The sequence below is a fragment of the Urocampus carinirostris genome, chromosome 18 (genome assembly GCF_059441175.1).
Source record: "Urocampus carinirostris isolate Australia breed hairy pipefish chromosome 18, RoL_Ucar_1.0, whole genome shotgun sequence".
Taxonomy (NCBI): domain Eukaryota; kingdom Metazoa; phylum Chordata; class Actinopteri; order Syngnathiformes; family Syngnathidae; genus Urocampus; species Urocampus carinirostris.
Genome location: NC_142366.1, coordinates 28,207,102 through 28,225,426, shown reverse-complemented (window position 1 = coordinate 28,225,426; position 18,325 = coordinate 28,207,102). Strand labels below are relative to the sequence as shown.

At 42.0% G+C, this 18,325-nt stretch overlaps 1 protein-coding gene across 2 annotated transcripts in view; it reads left to right on the top strand.

The window, feature by feature from the left end:
* Positions 1–18,325, top strand: part of arhgap29a (Rho GTPase activating protein 29a) — a 66,211-nt gene that overhangs the window by 3,953 nt on the left and 43,933 nt on the right. For both annotated transcript variants that reach the window (XM_088322532.1, XM_088322531.1), the window contains exon 2: positions 40–384. In XM_088322532.1, the coding sequence (XP_088178658.1) occupies positions 111–384 (274 nt within the window). In that variant the 5' untranslated portion in view covers positions 40–110. The remainder of the gene's footprint in view (positions 1–39; positions 385–18,325) is intronic.

The following is an 18,325-nucleotide window of genomic DNA, read 5'->3' as shown; positions in this document are numbered from 1 at the left end:
ATGTCCTCATATAACACATAATGTTGTTTACTTTTGCAGATCCCTTCATCCTCATGCCGGGTCCACTCTGAAATCTAACCACAGACACAAAGTGTAAAGATCACAAGGCCATGCTCGCTGCAATGCTGCGCCAGACTACCGGCGGAGGTTCTGGTGGCAGCGGTGGAGGAACCAAAACTCCAATGTCCAGATTTTCCAGCTCCAGCTTGAACAGCACCGCTTTGGGATCGTCCGTGTCGGACAACGTCTCCAAGGGCCGTCCGATGCGTTCGGGCGGCGTGGAAAATTTCGCAGCCGACCCCATCTACATCTTGCAGACGGTCGGCGATGTACGCATGTTTACTGACGTGCTGCGCCAATTCAGAGCGGTTTTCGACTCCACGGGTGCGTACTTTTTCTACTTTTGCTTCCCCTTCGCAAAGTAATGCTGACTATGTTTGCTGTCTTGATTTTTCAGTTGAAGTATAATTTACTAATTAACGTTGCTATTTTGGTGTGCTGGCAAAAGCCCTGCCCAATTGAATGGGATTTTTTTCTGGTGCTTAAGAGCGATGTTGGCACAACCTTCGCTTTCCGTTTAGCAAGGACCAGGGTTGGGTAGGGTTACTTTAACTGGATTACTTTCAATTACTTTTGGAGTACTCCAATACCAAATATGCTCATAAAAGACAAAAGAAACTAAATATGAATCATTTTCCTCATGTTGAGGTTTTAGAGTTTTTCTTTGCCCCCATGTTGGTTCCAGATCAGGGGATGGTGTAATAATAGTCTGAAAAAATAGTCCGTGTAATAACCTGTGAAGCCCTTTGAGACTCTTTGTGATGAAGGGCTATACAAATAAAAATGACTTGACTTAAATAAAATGATGACTCACAACACGTGGTAAGCTTTCTCTCCTGGCTTTGATCTCCGGCAAAACTAACATAAAATGAAAATAAATCCAAACAGCTTGCCAACATCATTTTTGTCGTTCCATGTATTCCGTTACTCCCCAAGCCTGCACAAAATGTAGTCATTTTATTCCTATTTAGTTTCTTTTGTCTTTTATTAGCATATTTGGTATTGGAGTCATCCAAAAGTAATTGAAATTAATCCAGTTAAAGTAACCCTACCCAACCCTGGCAAGGACAGAGTTTTTCATCCAGTGTGAGGCTTTGTCTAGCGTGCCACATGAAATTGACTCAAGTCCAGTTTATATAGCCCTTAATCACAAGGAGTCTCAAAGGGCTGCACAGACTACAGATTATTGCAAACCATGGAAGACTATTATGACACCATCCCCTGATCTAAAACCTACACAAGGGCAAGGAAAAACTCAAAAACCTCAACATGAGGAAAATGAAAAACCTTGAGAAGGGACCGCACATGAGGTCATCCCCCTTCCAGGATGACCAGGCTGCAATGCATTGCTGCAATAACAAATAATGCACAGATTTTGTCAACATGAAATATAGAAATAAAGAAGTGTGTTTTGAACCTAGATTTAAACAGTTCCACTGAGGTTGCGGATCGAATCTCAGGGGAAAGAGCATTCCACAGCACTGAGGCCCGAATGGAGAACGCTCTCGAACCTGCGGATCTCTTCTTGACTCTTTGGATCACTAGTAGAATATAATAGAATAATAGAGCTGAATAGAAAAAATATATATTATATATAAACTGTATTAACTCAATCAATATATAAAATGTAGAAATACACATCACCAAAACAGTGTACCTTTTTTTGTTGAGTGGCCTTGACTGTGGGGCCACTCAACTATCCTTATCTCATTCAGTTAAAGGTTATTGCACTCTATACTTCAAAGTGCTGACAAAGAATAATAAAAAAAAGAGTTGTATGCACTTTTTAAAGTTTGCTACATATTACAGAATAATGTAAAAAGCAATTTCGTTGTTTTTTATAGCAGGGCTTGAAGATTGCAGACAATTTTCAGTGCAAGATGGGTAAAACAGGTCACACAATGCAAGTGTACGTGGTTGCTTCTGCACATGTGAGGGTGCGACTCAAATTAAAAACCTAATTGCAACAGTGCTAGAAGTGGAAAAGTTAGTGTTGGTAATGTGACCGTAAGATTTTTCTTTTGGACCGTCATGTACTTCTAAATTCTATGAGTCAATAAAACAATAAAATAAATGACGCGAGATTATAGTACTCCAACATGATTAATCCTGGGTGGCACGGCAGCACAGTGGTTAGCACAGTTCTGAGGTCATCGGTTCCAATCCAGCTACCAGCCTTCTTGTGTAGAGTTTGCATGTTCTCCTCATGCTCGCGTGGGTTTCCTCCTACATTCCAAAAAACATGCATGTCAGGTTAATTGGCTGGCATTCGGTTCAGGGTGTCCCCTGCCCACTGTCTGAAGATAGACATGAAGATAGACATGTGCTCCAGCACCCCTGCGGCCCTACTGAGGATAAGCGGTGCAGATAATGGATCAGTGTCTGAAATGACGTCTGCCTGGGGTGGCCGACAACTCGCAATAGTGAGACCAAAGATTCTGATTTGGCGCACACCTTAGCCCAAAACACTAAAACGATGGAATCAGTGATTGTATCGGCTAGATAACAGCAATTGAAGGTATCCGGTATCTTTTTACTTCTCGATGCAGGGACTTTGTTTTTCCTAATTGGGGAGCTGTCAATTGATGATTTTGTTCAAAAGGAGCAGACTTCATTTATAAGTAAAGGTAAATTATAATAAAATGTTATTTTTGTTACATTTGTTACTATTTCTTTCTTTCTCTTCAAATCAAATAATTAAGATAAATGTTCAGTTTTTACTGTTTCTCTTAATATTGGTCAGTTCACATGTGTAGAGTTGATAACCATATTAAGGATATTTTTAAACAATAAAACTTTACAGGTAATACATTGAATGATCGAATTTTTTTTTCAAGGTACAGACCAAATCTCATCTCATCTCATCAGCCGTACCGCTTATCATTATTAGGGTCGCGGGGGGGCTGGAGGCCATCCCAGCCATCTCCGGGCAGTGGGCAGGGGACACCCTGAACTGGTTTCCAGCCAATCGCAGGGCACACAGGGACAGACAATTCACTCGCTCAGTCACACCTAGGGACAATCTGGACCGGCCAATTCACCTGAAATGCATGTTTTTGGAATGTGGGAGGAAACCGGAGTGCCCGGAGAAAACCCACGCAAGCACGGGGAGAACATACAAACTCCACACAGTAAGGCCGGCAGCTGGATTTGAACCCACGCAGGAGCTTCCCCACGACCTCAGAACTGTGCCGCACACGCGCTAACCACTGCGCTGCCGTGCTGCCACAGACCAAATCACTTACTAAAAACATAATGAATGCATGCTTTCTAAAACGGATTATTTTGAATTTATTTTCTCTATCCTAATACATGGATTCAGACAAAGTAACATGTAAGTTGTTTGATTTATTGATTGAATTGCTTCCTCGTTTTGGCCACCAGGGTTGGGTAGGGTTACTTTAACTTGATTACTTTCAATTACTTTTGGATGACTCCAATACCAAATATGCTAATAAAAGACAAAAGAAACTAAATATGAATAAAATGACTGAATTTTGTGCAGGCTTGGGGAGTAACGGAACACATGGAACGGCAAAAATGATGTCGGCAAGCTGTTTGGATTTATTTTCATTTTGTTTCTGTCGCATTTTATGTTCGTTTTGCCGGAGATCAAAGAGATCAAAGCCAGGAGAGAAAGCTTACCACGTGTTGTGAGTCCTCATTTTATTCATATTTAGTTTATCTCATCTCATCTCTCATTAGCAGCACCGCTTACCCTCAGTAGGGTCGCGGGGGTGCTGGAGCCCATCCCAGCAATCACCGGGCAGTGGGCAGGGGACACCCTGAACTGGTTGCCAGACAGTTTATTTCGTCTTTTATTAGCATATTTGCTATTGGAGTAATCCGAAAGTAATTAAAAGTAATCAAGTTAAAGTAACCCTACAAAACCCTGGGGCCACCCAAGTATTTTCAAGATTTAGCTTAAACCAAACTACGCGACAGTTCTTAAATACCTATTCTACTCTTATCGACCGCAGACACACAGTAGTTTAAAAATATAATTGGTGGAGGCTGATTGCTGTGCTTAGGTGAGAATCTATAGTTTGTTACATTTACATAATTTGCTTTTATGATTGGAACAAAATAGCTGTACTGCAGGTTTGCATACCAATACGAGAACGACACCATTAGCATGGAATCTCTAACAAATCTTACAGTGATCTGTTATGGTATGCACGTGTACACTGTATTTTTTCCCCCGGTATTTAAGAACTGTCTACTGAAATCCGATCATCTGGAACAGTCTAAAAAGGTGTCCCGCCGTACATTTTTGGTGGGAACAATCACTGATAATGAACCGGTTTCTTTGTGTCTGGCTCAAGGGTTTTTTGTCACGTTTGTCAGTTATATTAGTTATGTTTTGTTTGACTAAGTCTCTCAAAGTCAAGAAGCGTCTGTTGCTCCCCACCAAGGAAGTCATTAACCTTCTCGACGTGATTCACGAGTCCTTTTTCTGCAGAATGTAAATACCGGCAGTGTGAAACGGCTGCAACTCTGAGTTTTGCGATGACTCACGGGATCTGAATGTGACGATACGTAGAATATTTACGATTGCGCTTGGAGTTTACAATGGAAACACACTGATTTGTATTAAAGCTTGTCGAATGTTCCTGGTTTTGAGAACAAATAGTTATAAAACGTGCAAGGATTAATCATCCATCCATTCAGTGTCTGAAACTCATGACAAAAAGTTAGTGGACAACTCTGAAAAGCTGCCTGCCCCATTTTTCACAACATGACACGACTAATCGCAAAAAAAAAAAACCATCGTTGCAAAGTATTAAGGATTGATCATCAGAATATATAACAGAACAACACTTTAAAATTAGTTATTCTGTTTTTCCATCAGTATGTACCTGTATTTACTCATCTTCATCTGCTACAAGCCACGTGAACTCCTCTTTCCAAGATGCTCTTAATGTATGTTTACGTATTGTAGCGTCATGAATTTTGTTAGCTTCTCTTGAAGCTTTCTTCTGGGGCTGAGGTTTTAGATCGATTCCTAACCACTTCTCCATTTTTCTTGTGCTCTTTGTGTGCCTACTTTGGAAAATGATATGCAAATGCACGACCTTATAACGCTCGGGAAAGTCCGGAAGCACGAAATTATTCGATGCAGGCTTCTGATTGGCTGCCGAGTATGCAAATTGCCAAACGAACCGGAATTCTGAAATTTTCAAACAGAACGAAGATTTCTAAATCGGAATAATACAAACTTTTTTATTTTTCTTGAAAAAGTTGTCGGCCATCCGGGCCGAGATGTTTTGTAAAATGCACGCCCCGGGCATCCGGGCAGACGTTGTTTCAGACTCTGCTCTAACTATCACCATTCATAATCATTTTGATTTTACATTTCTATTCTAATTCAAAGGCTATATAAATCATGAATACACTATAAACGTAATTATCAATTAATGTGCCATCAATTAGTTGTCAAAAAGGGGGGCATTAGCTCAGGAGGTAGAGCGCTCGTCTTGGGATCAAGAGGTTGCAGGTTCGACTCCCGGCTCCTCCGTGTTATATGTCGAAGTGTCCTTGGGCAAGACACTGAATGCAATAAGCAGGTAGTCGCCTTGCATGACTCCCTATTGGTGTGTGAGTGTGTGTGAATGGGTAAGTGTAAAGCAAATTGTAAAGCGCTTTGGGAGGTCTTCATTGACTTGAAAAGCGCTATAGAAATGCGGAGCATTTAATTATTTAGTAGTAGCATTGTTGTCGTGAATTGAAAAGCCTTCTAAAAACAGTTGTAGAGGTTACTTTCTGTTATTTTGTAGCATTCTCACAAGCTCTTGGCAAACCAATTTGGGAAACATTTGGTTGCACCCGTTTAATGGCAAACTCTGGATCACAGGTGTCAAAACATCACTCAGAGAAGCGCAAGAGAAAAACAAGCTGCAGGTTGAAATATGTCAACTTGATGTTGCCAAAGCCAGGTGCATCTCACAAAGACACTGTACTTGTATTTATTTCTCTCTCTCTCTCTCTCTCTCTCTGTCTCTGTCTCTGTCTCTGTCTCTGTCTCTGTCTCTGTCTCTGTCTCTGTCTCTGTCTCTGTCTCTGTCTCTCTCTCTCTCTGTCTCTGTCTCTGTCTCTCTCTCTGTCTCTCTTTTCCACCCCTTTTCTCCCACTCTGTCTCTTTCACTCTCTGTGTCTCCCTTTTTCTCTTCCTTTGTTGCTCTTTGTCTCTTTCTCTGTGTCTTTTAAATTCTTTTGCTCTAACTTCCTTTTTTCCTTTTCTCTCTTTTCTCTTTGTCTCCTACCCTTCGCGCTTTTTTTTCCCTTTTTTCTCCTTCTGTCTTTCTAATTATGTTTGGATTTCTTTCTCCCTTTCTTTTCCCCCTCTCTCACGACTTTTTATCTTTTGTTTCTCACGCTCACCCCCTCCCTCTCTTTTTCTTTCTTTGTCCAGCCCTCTCTCCTTTTCCCTCCCTCTTTCTCTTATTTCTTTATCTCTCTTTTTCTTTCTCTTTCATCTACTCGTCCGGCCCCCAACAGAATGTTTGTTCTATCGTGCGGCCCCCGAGTTCAAATGAGTTGGACACCCCTGCTCTAGATGTACACTCGTCTCATACCACCTATTTTTTTTTTTAACTCCCATGATTTAAATATGAGCACGGCGGCGCAGTGGTTAGCGCATGTGCGGCACAGTTCTAAGGTCTTGGGAACCTCCTGTGTGGGTTCGAATCCAGCTACCAGTCTACCTGTGCGGAGTTTGTATGTTCTCACCGTGCTTGCGTGGGTTTCCTCCGGGCACTCCGGTTTCCTCCCACAAGACATGCATTTCAGGTGGATTGGCCGGTCCAAATTGTCCCTAGGTGTGAATGAGCGAGCGCGTTGTCTGTCCCTGTGTGCCCTGCGATTGGCTGGCAACCAGTTCAGGGTGTCCCCTACCCACTGCCCGATGATTGCTGGGATGGGCTCCAGCACCCCCGCGACCCTACTGAGGATATGCAGTGCAGCTAATGAGATGAGATTTAAATATGGTCGCTTTTGCAATTAAAACGGTTGAAGCGTTAAACCCCGAGTCATCAAGGAAGGACTTCTCACTTGCTCACGATTTGGATGTGACGATGGCAGAGCGTCACCGACTCGTATTGTGACCGGGAGTGATTTAAATCCCTCTCGGATTTATGGCCATATTGTCCGCGTAACCGCTTCACTAAAGTTCAAACCTTTCATTGCTGCGGTCACTCAGCAAAAGGAAGCGCAAACCCCCTCCACTCCCCTTTCTCTGTTTACCACACAGCAACACTCGGCATTTGCGGCCGAATTCACAGTCAGTGACGTGAATACGACCCCTCCATTGTCCCTCAGTGGCATCCCCACACTCCTTGAAACTTTTCCCAAGTCCAGAATAGCTGCAGTCTGTAAAAAAAAGACGGGGGGGGGGGGTCTTCTGCAGAGCACTCTAAATAAGACTTTTCATGTTTATTTTAAGTCATTCAATTCCTGAAGTTTCTCTCGGATGGGTAAAGCTGCCCGGTGGCAGACCATTTTTTCCATTTTGACTCAAGGCCGACAGGAAATTGAGTTCTATAGTATGTAGAGCATATCCAAGTTATGTTTCAACCCTTATCTTTCATTAGAAAACATATGTTTCTTGTTGTTATGTTTAGTAAGCAAGTTGATAGTTTACTAGTGATCCCAAGAGCCAAGAAGAAATCCGTAGGTTCGAGAGCGTTCTCCATCCAGGCCCCGGTGTTGTGGAATGCTCTTCCCCCCGAGATTCGATCTGCAACCTCAGTGGAACTCTAAGCTTAAAACACACTTCTATTCTATAGCATATGAAATGAAATGATCTGCATTTATATAGCGCTTTTCAAGTCAATGAAGACTTCCCAAAGCACTTTACAATGTGCTTCACATTTCCCAATAGCGGCCCTGCAGCCATGTAAGGCGCTAACCTGCTTATTGGGGGTATTAGGGGTTCAGTGTCTTACCCAAAGACACTTAGACATGTAACACGGAGGAGCCGGGATTCGAACTGCGATCTCTTGGTCCCAAGACAAGCGCTCTACCTCCTGAGCCACCATGGCGATTGCATACCTCCGGACGTGCAAAAAACGTCTTCCCTCCCTGCCCCAGAAAATTATAAAGGGACTTTTAGAAAGAAAACAGCTTGAACCGTTAACGGTCTGTACTTATCCATATATTCACTTCGCCATACACACTTCAATTGCTAGATACAGGAAGCAAGGCTATGTAGTGGGGTCTCTTTTGATGTGTGACAACGATCTGATCAAAGTCACTCCTACCATCTAATAATGATTTATCGTACTGAAATCATTCCCAGAGGCTTGATACTTGATGATTTGCGCCAAACCCTTTAGAATAGTTTTTAAAATGAACATGTATTTTTACGGGGCAGCGCAGTGGTTAGCGCGTGTGGGGCACAGTTCTGAGGTCATGAGATCGAACCTTCCTGTGTGGAGTTTGCATGTTCTCCCCGTGCTTGCATAGGTTTCCTCCGGGCACTTCGGTTTCCTCCCACATTCCAAAAACATGCACGTCAGGTTAATTGGCCTGTCCAAATTGTCCCTATGTGTGAATGAGCCAGTGAATGGTTGTCTCTCTCTCTGTGTCCTGCGCCTGGCTGGCAACCAGTTCAGGGTGTCCCTTGCCCACTGATAGCTGGGATGGGCTCCAGCACCCCGCGTCCCTACTGAGGATAAGCGGTGCAGATAATGGATGGATGGATGTATTTTTACGTTTGGCACTCAGGGTTCCTGAGTCAGGAACAATGCTTCTGTTAAGTTTTGTTACTGAATGGGTTAATTGGTAGCACACTTTAATGGTTTGAATGGTTTCTACCGACCGCAGTTATCCATCTTCTTTTATAATGTTGCGACCCAGTCCACCGCAGCACTCTCAAAGGCCATTTCAGTAATTGGAGGGGATTATTATTTTGAGGTCGGCCCTTACTGGGGTCACAGAGGACATCATGAGACCATATCAGCTGTGGGGGTGGTCTCGCTGGTTCTTTTGTAGTAAATAGTGAATAGGCACTCAATCATATTAGCGGAGAAAACAGTTGCTCTTGGAGAACCAATGCTAATTAGGGAGAGCTGCTTGCTTGTCGATACTATCACTAATTCTATTGTTTGGGACTGAGGTCTACGCCGAAGAGTCTCATTATCACCCTCTGCCATGAGGCAATGGAATTGCGTGCCTCATTTTGCATCTGCAGATGCTTTGCATAGTAACAATTGTGCTTAGAAGAGCTACTGCTCAGGGGAGCTTTAGTGTTGTTGTTGCCAAGGCTGATAAATATGTGCATTGCCGAGCCCTGTCAAGCAGAATGATGGGTAATTTTGCATCAACCGCACAAGTGTAAAAACTGAACTAGCCAGCAATTAGCGACAATGGAAAATTGGAGGGTGTTGTACTCCGAGGAATTCTTTTGAAGAACAGTCAAAGAAAAAGAGAAAGAAATACATTGATTCTATTTGCAAATAATTTTGCTTAATCTTAGTGTTTGTGTTATTTTATTCAAGAATGTAATTCAGTGAGCATAATTATTTGCCGTGTTATTCTCGTGTTTTCTTATTTTAGTTTGAATTTTTTTGAAAAAACAAAGCAAATTATTTGCTAATGTTTTATAATTTGATATATTTTCTTTTGGATAAGAGCATTTTTAGAACAAAATAATGTTGTTCCTTTTTTTAGTTTTAGTATCAACTTTTTACATTTTGGTAAAATAAAAATGTACTCGGAAAAACCTTACTCCATTGTCGGAGGTTTCTCCTATGTTATTATATTTTAGGTACCTTCTCCAGTCAAATGAGGAAAAGAAAATTGATCATTGAAGAGGATTTTTCTTATTTTGGCTGTTCTAAATAATACTTAAACTTTCTGTCTTCTTATTTATCAGATGATGTATTTCATTTTAATGGAGAAGAAGTCCAAATATATTAAATATAGAGAATTATTTATTATTGGGAATTAATCATTTTCATTTCATTTTATTTTACCACAGGGAAAAAAATACAATAAATTGAGAAAACAATTTTTTCTTTGTTTTTGTATACGTGTTTGCCTTGCTATCGGTCACCTCTCTTGAGGGATATGACCAACGTAGATAGATAGATAGATAGGTAGAATAACAGTGGAATTTCGGGGACCAAATGTGTGAAAAACAAGACAACTAAACTTCTATTTTTAAGCTTATGTGAGTTTAACTTCTCCAGAGGAATACCGGCAATGTCGGAGCATATTTGAGGAAAAAAACTGCAATGCATCTCCGAGCATCTTTGCAGATGAGTTGTAACAAAAAAATGAATGAAACGCAACTTTCATCATTAAACATGCCGCCATCGTCCGTCAGACTGAACAGTATGTGCTTGACTCATTTCCCTTCCCCAATGTCAACTATTTGCTCTGAGTCACGAGGAATCTCGAGTAAATCATTATTTTAACACCTTTCCTCAGCTGTTGTGTAATAAACACCGCGCACGGGCTACTATGTTTTCAAATCGGTTTTAAATAGCCGTCTTGCCGTGCAATTAAAGTTCAGCGTTCTGGGAAATTTTGCAACGGGTCTCACGCCAAAAATGTTTTCTGTCTTTCTGGATGCAAAATTAGCCTTACTTGGACTTTCCACCAGACTTTTCTTTGAATGCTCTAACTCTCTTTTGTTTAGACAGTAAATCCCTCTGGGTTTTCAGAGATCGGCTGGAAAGCATGTACCACCGAAAACATCCTTTTATGGTTCTTCTAATGTGCTTGTATGGAAAGCCGTGCTTATTATTTTAGACACTTATTTTGTAAACTAAGCTGCCCCAAAGGGATGTGTTACAGTACCTTGATTGCTTCTTATGCAAATGCACTGCTCTTTACATGCTAACTTGTCAAGTTTAATCGCTTTAACGGATTTAAGTGGTTTTCAGTTTGGAACTCGAGGGAACATCTGAGAAATGCCTTTTTTAAACCGTGAGAAAATATTGGATTCATGTTGGGTTTTTTTTTCTCCTAGTAGCTTAGCCTGCGTTATATTTCAAGAGGATCCCATCTCATCTCATTAGCTGCACCGCTTATCCTCAGTAGGGTCGCGGGGGTGCTGGAGCCCATCCCAGCAATCATCGGGCAGTGGGTACGGGACACCCTGAACTGGTTGCCAGCCAATCGCAGGGCACACAGGGACAGACAACTCGCTCGCTCATTCACACCTAGGGACAATTTGGACCGGCCAATCCACCTGAAATGCATGTCTTTGGAATGTGGGAGGAAACCGGAGTGCCCGGAGGAAACCCACGCAAGCACGGGGAGAACATACAAACTCCGCACAGTAAGTCCGGTAGCTGGATTTGAACACACACAGGAGGTTCCCAAGTCCTTAGAACTGTGCCGCACACGCGCTAACCACTGCGCCGCCGTGCTGTCTCAAGAGTGCTGTGTACGTTTTAAAATTTTTCTTTACGACTCAATATAGTTTCTGGACTATTGTAATGATGCACTATTTCTCATTGCACTATTATTACAAAAGAAGATTGCACTTGGTACTCCATCCATCCATTATCTGCACCACTTATCCTCATTAGGGTCGCGGGGGTGCTGGAGCCCATCTCGGCTGTTCTCGGGCAGTGGGCAGGGGACACTCTGTGTCACGGTTGCCATGGCGCCCAATTGGCTCCGCCAACGAACCTCTGCGCCGCAAGACCTGGGTTCTGACTCGGTCCTCTTTTCCTGTTGGTATGGTACCTGTTCATTTTGTCCTGTTTATTATCAGTTTCCAGTTTCGTTCCCGTCTATTTTCGTCCTGTTTATTATTGTCTCTAGTTTTCGTTCCCGTCTGTCCTGTTTAATAATGATATCCTGTTTCATTATCAATCCTGTCTGCCTCCTCCTGTCCGGTATCCACCCGATCTGTCCGATATCTGCTCCAGCAATTGGAATCGACCTCGTCGGTCTCTGGATTCCTGTCTTTCCACACCAGACAGCTGCCTAACGTGCATGACTCCCCATTTCCTGTAAAATAAAAGGTTGTGTGAAAAACGTCACGCATTTGGGTCCAGTTCTGGTTCATGATACCCTGAACTGGTTGCCCACCAGTCGCAGGGCACACAGGGACACAGAACTCACTAGAGACAATTTAGATCGGCCAGTTAACCTAACATGCATGTTTTTGGAATGTGGGCAGAAACCGGAGTGCCCGGAGGAAACCCACACAAGAACGGGGAGAACATGCAAACTCCACATAGGAAGGTTTGATTCCATGACCTCAAAACTGTGCCGCAGAAGTGCTAACCACTCAGCCGCCTTGCTACTCTCCATACACTACCTTGTCAATATTTTTGCCCAGTTATCCTGACATTCTTTTACCTTTTATCTTTCTGTATCAAGTCTTTATTACTTGTTAATCTTGGAGTACCATGTCTAATAACCGAAACATCCTACATGCAGTCATTTCTTTGTGTAAATATTGTGTAAATTATAACGATAACCTTATCCTCCTTGTTTTATAACCTTATCATCTCTGTTCCTTATCTTCTTGGTTTCTTTACCTCACTGTGACTGTGTGAACTGGAGTGTCATGCCCAATTTCGTAAACAATATGTTAACCCATTTTGTAACAATGACAATAAAGGTATATTCTATTCTATTCTATTCTAATCCTGTTGAAAATAAGGTTCACTATCAAAGACAATGAAGACTATTCTAGTCTGTTGTCTTGTATTCAGTCCTATCCTATTCCTATTCCAATCCCACCCTACCCTACCAGAAATGGAGCGACCTGATCGTTTAAGAGTAACTTAAAAAACTAAAAGGTTCTCATGCAAACTCTGAAATGTATTTACCGTAAATTCCGGACTATAGAGCCCACCTGATTATAAGCCGCACCCACCACATTTCGGGAGGAAAACCGATCTTGTACATACACAAGCCGCACCTGTATATTAGCCGCATGCGCCCACATTGCAAAAATGCAACACAAACACAAAATTTACCCATACACGACACAGTCCAAAAATCACAGCTGGCAAATTAAACGGAAAATGATACCGGTACTTAATGTTTGATGAAGACCTGCAGAGTCCGGGTGCCCGTTGAAAATAATCCAAGGACAAAAGTGTATATTTCCAAAGATAAGGGTGGGAAAAATATATATCCACTATTGTCGGCCGCGTCCACAAACACGTCTCACCTTTACTCCACTTCCCGTCAGCCTGCGTTTGCCCCGTCCCTTCTTTCTCATTTGCTCGTGCAAAACATATCAGAATAAGCTTCGAAAATAAATACATTACAAAAATATACAGTTGCAAATACATATTATACATGGTTACACATATTTACAAAGAAAGACGATACACAGAGAGAGTTTTCAAAGCTTTAATAATAATATTATAACTTTCATCCCAAACCGTGCCTGTGAAGGGTAGCAAAACGCTACTAGGAACACGCTCGCAAAACAGTAAACGGGTCTGTTAAGAAAACATATCGTACTTGTAATGATCACATTACACCGTCCTCCTCTTCCTCCTTATACCGACGTCTTCAGAGTCTTCCCCAGTAGGGGAAAGAGACTTTGTCATATAGTCGTCGTCCCACGCTCCCTTATTATACAAAAACACGCTATCAACACACTCTCAAAGTATAGTTTACGTGCAGTAGCTCTGTTTCCTATTTTATCGGACCGCTCGATTGCATCTAGCTTGAAAGCTGCGTCATGTGCCTTTCTTTTTGCAATTTGCATGATAAGGGTATGTTGTTGCAGTCTTCCTCGGCGCATTTATTCCACCGGTCTAAATCTTACTTTTTGTACTCGAGCGCCGTTGGCGGCTGTTAGAAAAATGACATAAATTGGCCGCATCACTGAATAAGCCGCACGGTTAAACATTTGGGAAAAAAAGTAGCGGATTATAGTCCGGAATTTACGGTAGATTCTCCTATTTTCACCCAACATCAGTAATATTTAACTTGTATGAAAGTTAACCATTTTTACCGTCTTTAGCCGTCGATGGCAGTGAATGCGTCAAAGTCATAAACATCTATAGCCGCCGATGGTAGTGAATGCGTAAATGCCGTATTTTCCGCACTATAGGGCGCACCGGGTTATAGGGCGCACCCCCCAAAAATAGTTTTTGGTCCTATATCTTCCATAGATAAGGCGCACCGGATTATAAGGCGCTACAATGGGAACGTGGACAAAACAGTCAGATAGTTCAGTCCAACTTATTACCCCCTTAACATTCCCAAAGCTTGCAAAGAAGCAAATACGTGTCGTAGACACGTGCGGATGCGGTGTCCGTACGATGTCACTTAAATGCGTCATTTCAAATATCATTCGAAAGGTTAAAGTCTTGGAATTCAAGAAATGCCAACCATTCCTTGGTTTCTATTTTCTTTTTCGCTCGCAACTTTATTGTGCATATGACAATAAACACTTGGAATTGAGTTGAATTCACTCAACTCATCACAGCAACATCAAGATCGTTCTAAAACAAGATACCGGGAAAATATAAAGCCGCATAGCTCACCTAAGTTCTCACGTTCAATAATGATACGCAATCATGGTCTTCTTACAACCGTGAGTGTAGTAAATCCAGGAGAGTAAAATATTTACAAATACAGACTAATGAAACATGTTTCTTTATGGCGTAGTTTAGCAAGCTTGCTATTCAGTCATCTTTTTTGGCCAATTGCAGGGTTTGTTTTGGCCCTCTAGCGTATCCGCGGCTCCGAATAACTTCAGCCAATAGCGATCGATTTAACGGATGATTGACGCATCTTTTTCGGCCAATTGCAGGGTTTGTTTTGGCCCTCTAGCCTATCCGAGGCTCCGAATAACTTCAGCCAGTAGCGATCGATTTAACGGATGATTGACACATCTTTTTCGGCCAATTGCAGAGTTTGTTTTGGCCCTCTAGCGTATCCTAGGCTCCGAATAACTTCAGCCAATAGCGATCGATTTAACGGATGATTGACACATCTTTTTCGGCCAATTGCAGGGTTTGTTTCGGCCCTCTAGCGTATCCGAGGCTCCGAATAACTTCAGCCAATAGCGATCGATTTAACGGATGATTGACACATCTTTTTCGGCCAATTGCAGAGTTTGTTTTGGCCCTCTAGCGTATCCAAGGCTCCGAATAACTTTAGCCAATAGCGATCGATTCAAATGATGATTGACACATTGGTTAGCCAATGAAACGCCGGTATATAAATCCCAGCATACACCCCGGACTACTCCACGTTCGGGGGAAAATCGAGTCTGCGGCTGTTGCGTAAGTTGCGAGACCTTGCGATTTAATATTGAGCCATATATATGGCGCACTGTATTATAAGGCGCATGGTCAGCTTTTGAAAAATATGAAGACTTTTAGGTGCGCCTTATAGTGCGGAAAATACGGTAATCTTTAAAACAGAAGTCACCCCGAAGGAAACCGTGACAGTATTATATCGTCTGTAATATTTATACATTTTTTTTCTGTTTTTACTCTTCTCTGGGGTGGCCACTTCAAGAATTCTTCAAACGGAGTCATGATCAACTCGCTTAAGTCGTTTTTTCTCAATATGGGAATTAATGGGATACGCTTCAGAGGAGATTTTGTTGCTTTATGCAGCAACACAGGAAGGAAAAGCTGCTTAACATTTCCAAACTCACCTGAAGGGAATTAGGAATTGGAATAAGGTAATCCCCTTCCAGGATGACCAGGCTGCAATGGATGTTGCATTAACAAACAATAGAAATAACGATAAGTGACACATGAAAAGGCATTAGGTTTTATCTCTTTTATCACACTCTTTTTCTGGCATGATACCAAATTGTTGATGTTATTGTTGGGGCGTGGCGCGAGAATATTGTCAGTCCAGTCCATGGTACAGCCGTCTCACAAAGTCTTTACAAAGCAAATTTTCAAATTATTGAATAGAAAGGCATTGTGAGAAGTAATTCAGTTGTTCTGTACTGATTGAAGAGAATGGCATTGTGGGAAGTAATTTAGTCATCCTGAAATATATTGATAAAAGCATGGCTGCACATACACAAAAGGTTTGTCAACTACAATGCTATGTTTGAGCTGAAAAAAAAAAAAAAGAAATTACGTCCTCTCTATCGTACTGTGACTAGTCTGATCATGAGATAAGATCCCTAGTGGTCTATTGGATAGGACCAGGCGCTCTCCCCAATGCGATCTGGGTTTGATTCCTGTGGTATACAAATGTGAACAACCATCCATGCCCCTGGCAGCCTCATGGTTAGGATCCCTGTTGCCACCATTGTTGTGCAATTTCGGTCAGCAAAACCATTTATTGACTGATCACTAATTGCACAAATATGGTGATGCATTTCCAATTTTGTCCACAAGCACCTGATTATAAGGCGCACGTTCAAATTTCTGGGCTTTTGGGTTGGGTTATTGGGTTTTTTAGTCCGCCTTATACTCGCCTTAGATACAGGGTTGGGTAGGGTTACTTTAACTGGATTACTTTCAATGACTTTTGGATTACTCCAATACCAAATATGCTAATAAAAGACAAAATAAACTAAATATGAATCAAATGATGACTCACAACACGTGGTAAGCTTTCTCTCCTGGCTTTGATCTCTTTGATCTCCGGCAAAACGAACATAAAATGCGACAGAAACAAAATGAAAATAAATCCCAAACAGCTTGCCAATATCATTTTTGCCGTTCCATGTATTCCGTTACTCCCCAAGCCTGCACAAAATGTAGTCATTTTATTCATATTTAGTTTCTTTTGTCTTTTATTAGCATATTTGGTATTGGAGTAATCCAAAAGTAATTGAAAGTAATCCAGTTAAAGTAAACCTACCCAACCCTGCTTATATATATATATATATATATATATATATATATATAGTGTGTGGAGAGTATCAAGGCGGCTGAGTGGTTAGCACGTTCGCGGCACAGTTCAGAGGTCATGGGATCAAACCTTCCTGTGTGGAGTTTGCATGTTCTCCCCATGCTTGCGTAGGTTTTCTCCAGGCACTCCGGTTTCCTCACACATTCCAAAAACATGCGTTTCAGGTAAATGCAATGAACTCATGTCTACTTTTGTAATGAATTACATGAGAAAATCTATCTAAGCTGGCTTTGGGGTTGTTGGAATGTTTTATTATCATGGCGTGGCCTGGCGTGCCCCTCCCTCTCCCGCCGCAATTCCCATCCCCTCTCCCAAACAAGTGCCTGGAATGTCGGGTTTCCATGACGCTAACCGAGTAAAAGCCCGGCAATGTGTTTCTGGCAGCCGGCGAGGAGCTACTGATCCGCGGCCTCCTTCTCATCGGGCTCAAGATCCGATCCTTCCATAGCTTTTCATTCAACAGGCCTTATTATGCCTCGGAATGTATCCCACTCCTCCTCTCATAGCGGGGATGTTCTGTGCAGGGGTAAAGTTGGGACAAATCCCAAAGAGGAGAACAACCCCAAATACAACACAGCCCCCTTTTTCTCCTTTCATATTTTCTCTCCCGTACTCCGCAATGCTCCTCCCCTGTCATGCCTTTACCATCCTCCCACACTAAACCGTCACGCCATTGACAAAGACACACATTCTCCGATTCTACGTTCCTGTGAAAATTGAAAGGCGGCTGTTGCAATTTATTGTTCCATAAATGCTTCACGCGGTCAAGTCCAAAAGTTGACCCGTCCCACTGTTTGCTGGTGGCCCCCAAGGACAAATACTCAGTTTTCAAGGAGATCCTTTAAACCCAGCTTTTTCCCAATGGACTGAAGGACCTTCCCAGAGCCTCTCTTTAAACGTAACGTCCTCTCTTTAAAATGAGAGTGCGGATGCCTAATCTAAATCAGGGGTCTCAAACCCTCGGCCCTGGGGCCAATTGCGGCTCGCGGGGGGATAGTTTGAGGCCCCAGCTCTAATATGAACGTCTGAAGGAACAGTGTGTAATATTAAGCGCCCGCTGATGGGAAGAATATAATTCATTTAAAAATGTTTTAAAATGCTCATAGGTTGAGAAATTTGCATTTATTTTACACATTAGCCTCAATCACATGGAGCTGACATCATTGTCGGCCATCTTGCTGCTACAAGTTCCCCAAAAACAAAAAAATCCTGTCTTTTTTCCTCCTTTTTTTGTTTTACCTGTTTTCCCCTAGTTTTTTTCTTCTTTCTCTATTTTTCATCGTATTATTCTTATTACTTCTTATTTCTTTTTTTCTTGTTTACCCATCTTTTTTCTTTCCCCCTTTTACTTCCTTTTCCCATTTTTTCTTTTTTCCTTTCATTCTTTCTTTGCAAAAGGCTTGGCAAAAAATATTTTATTCACAATGAATGTATTTTCACG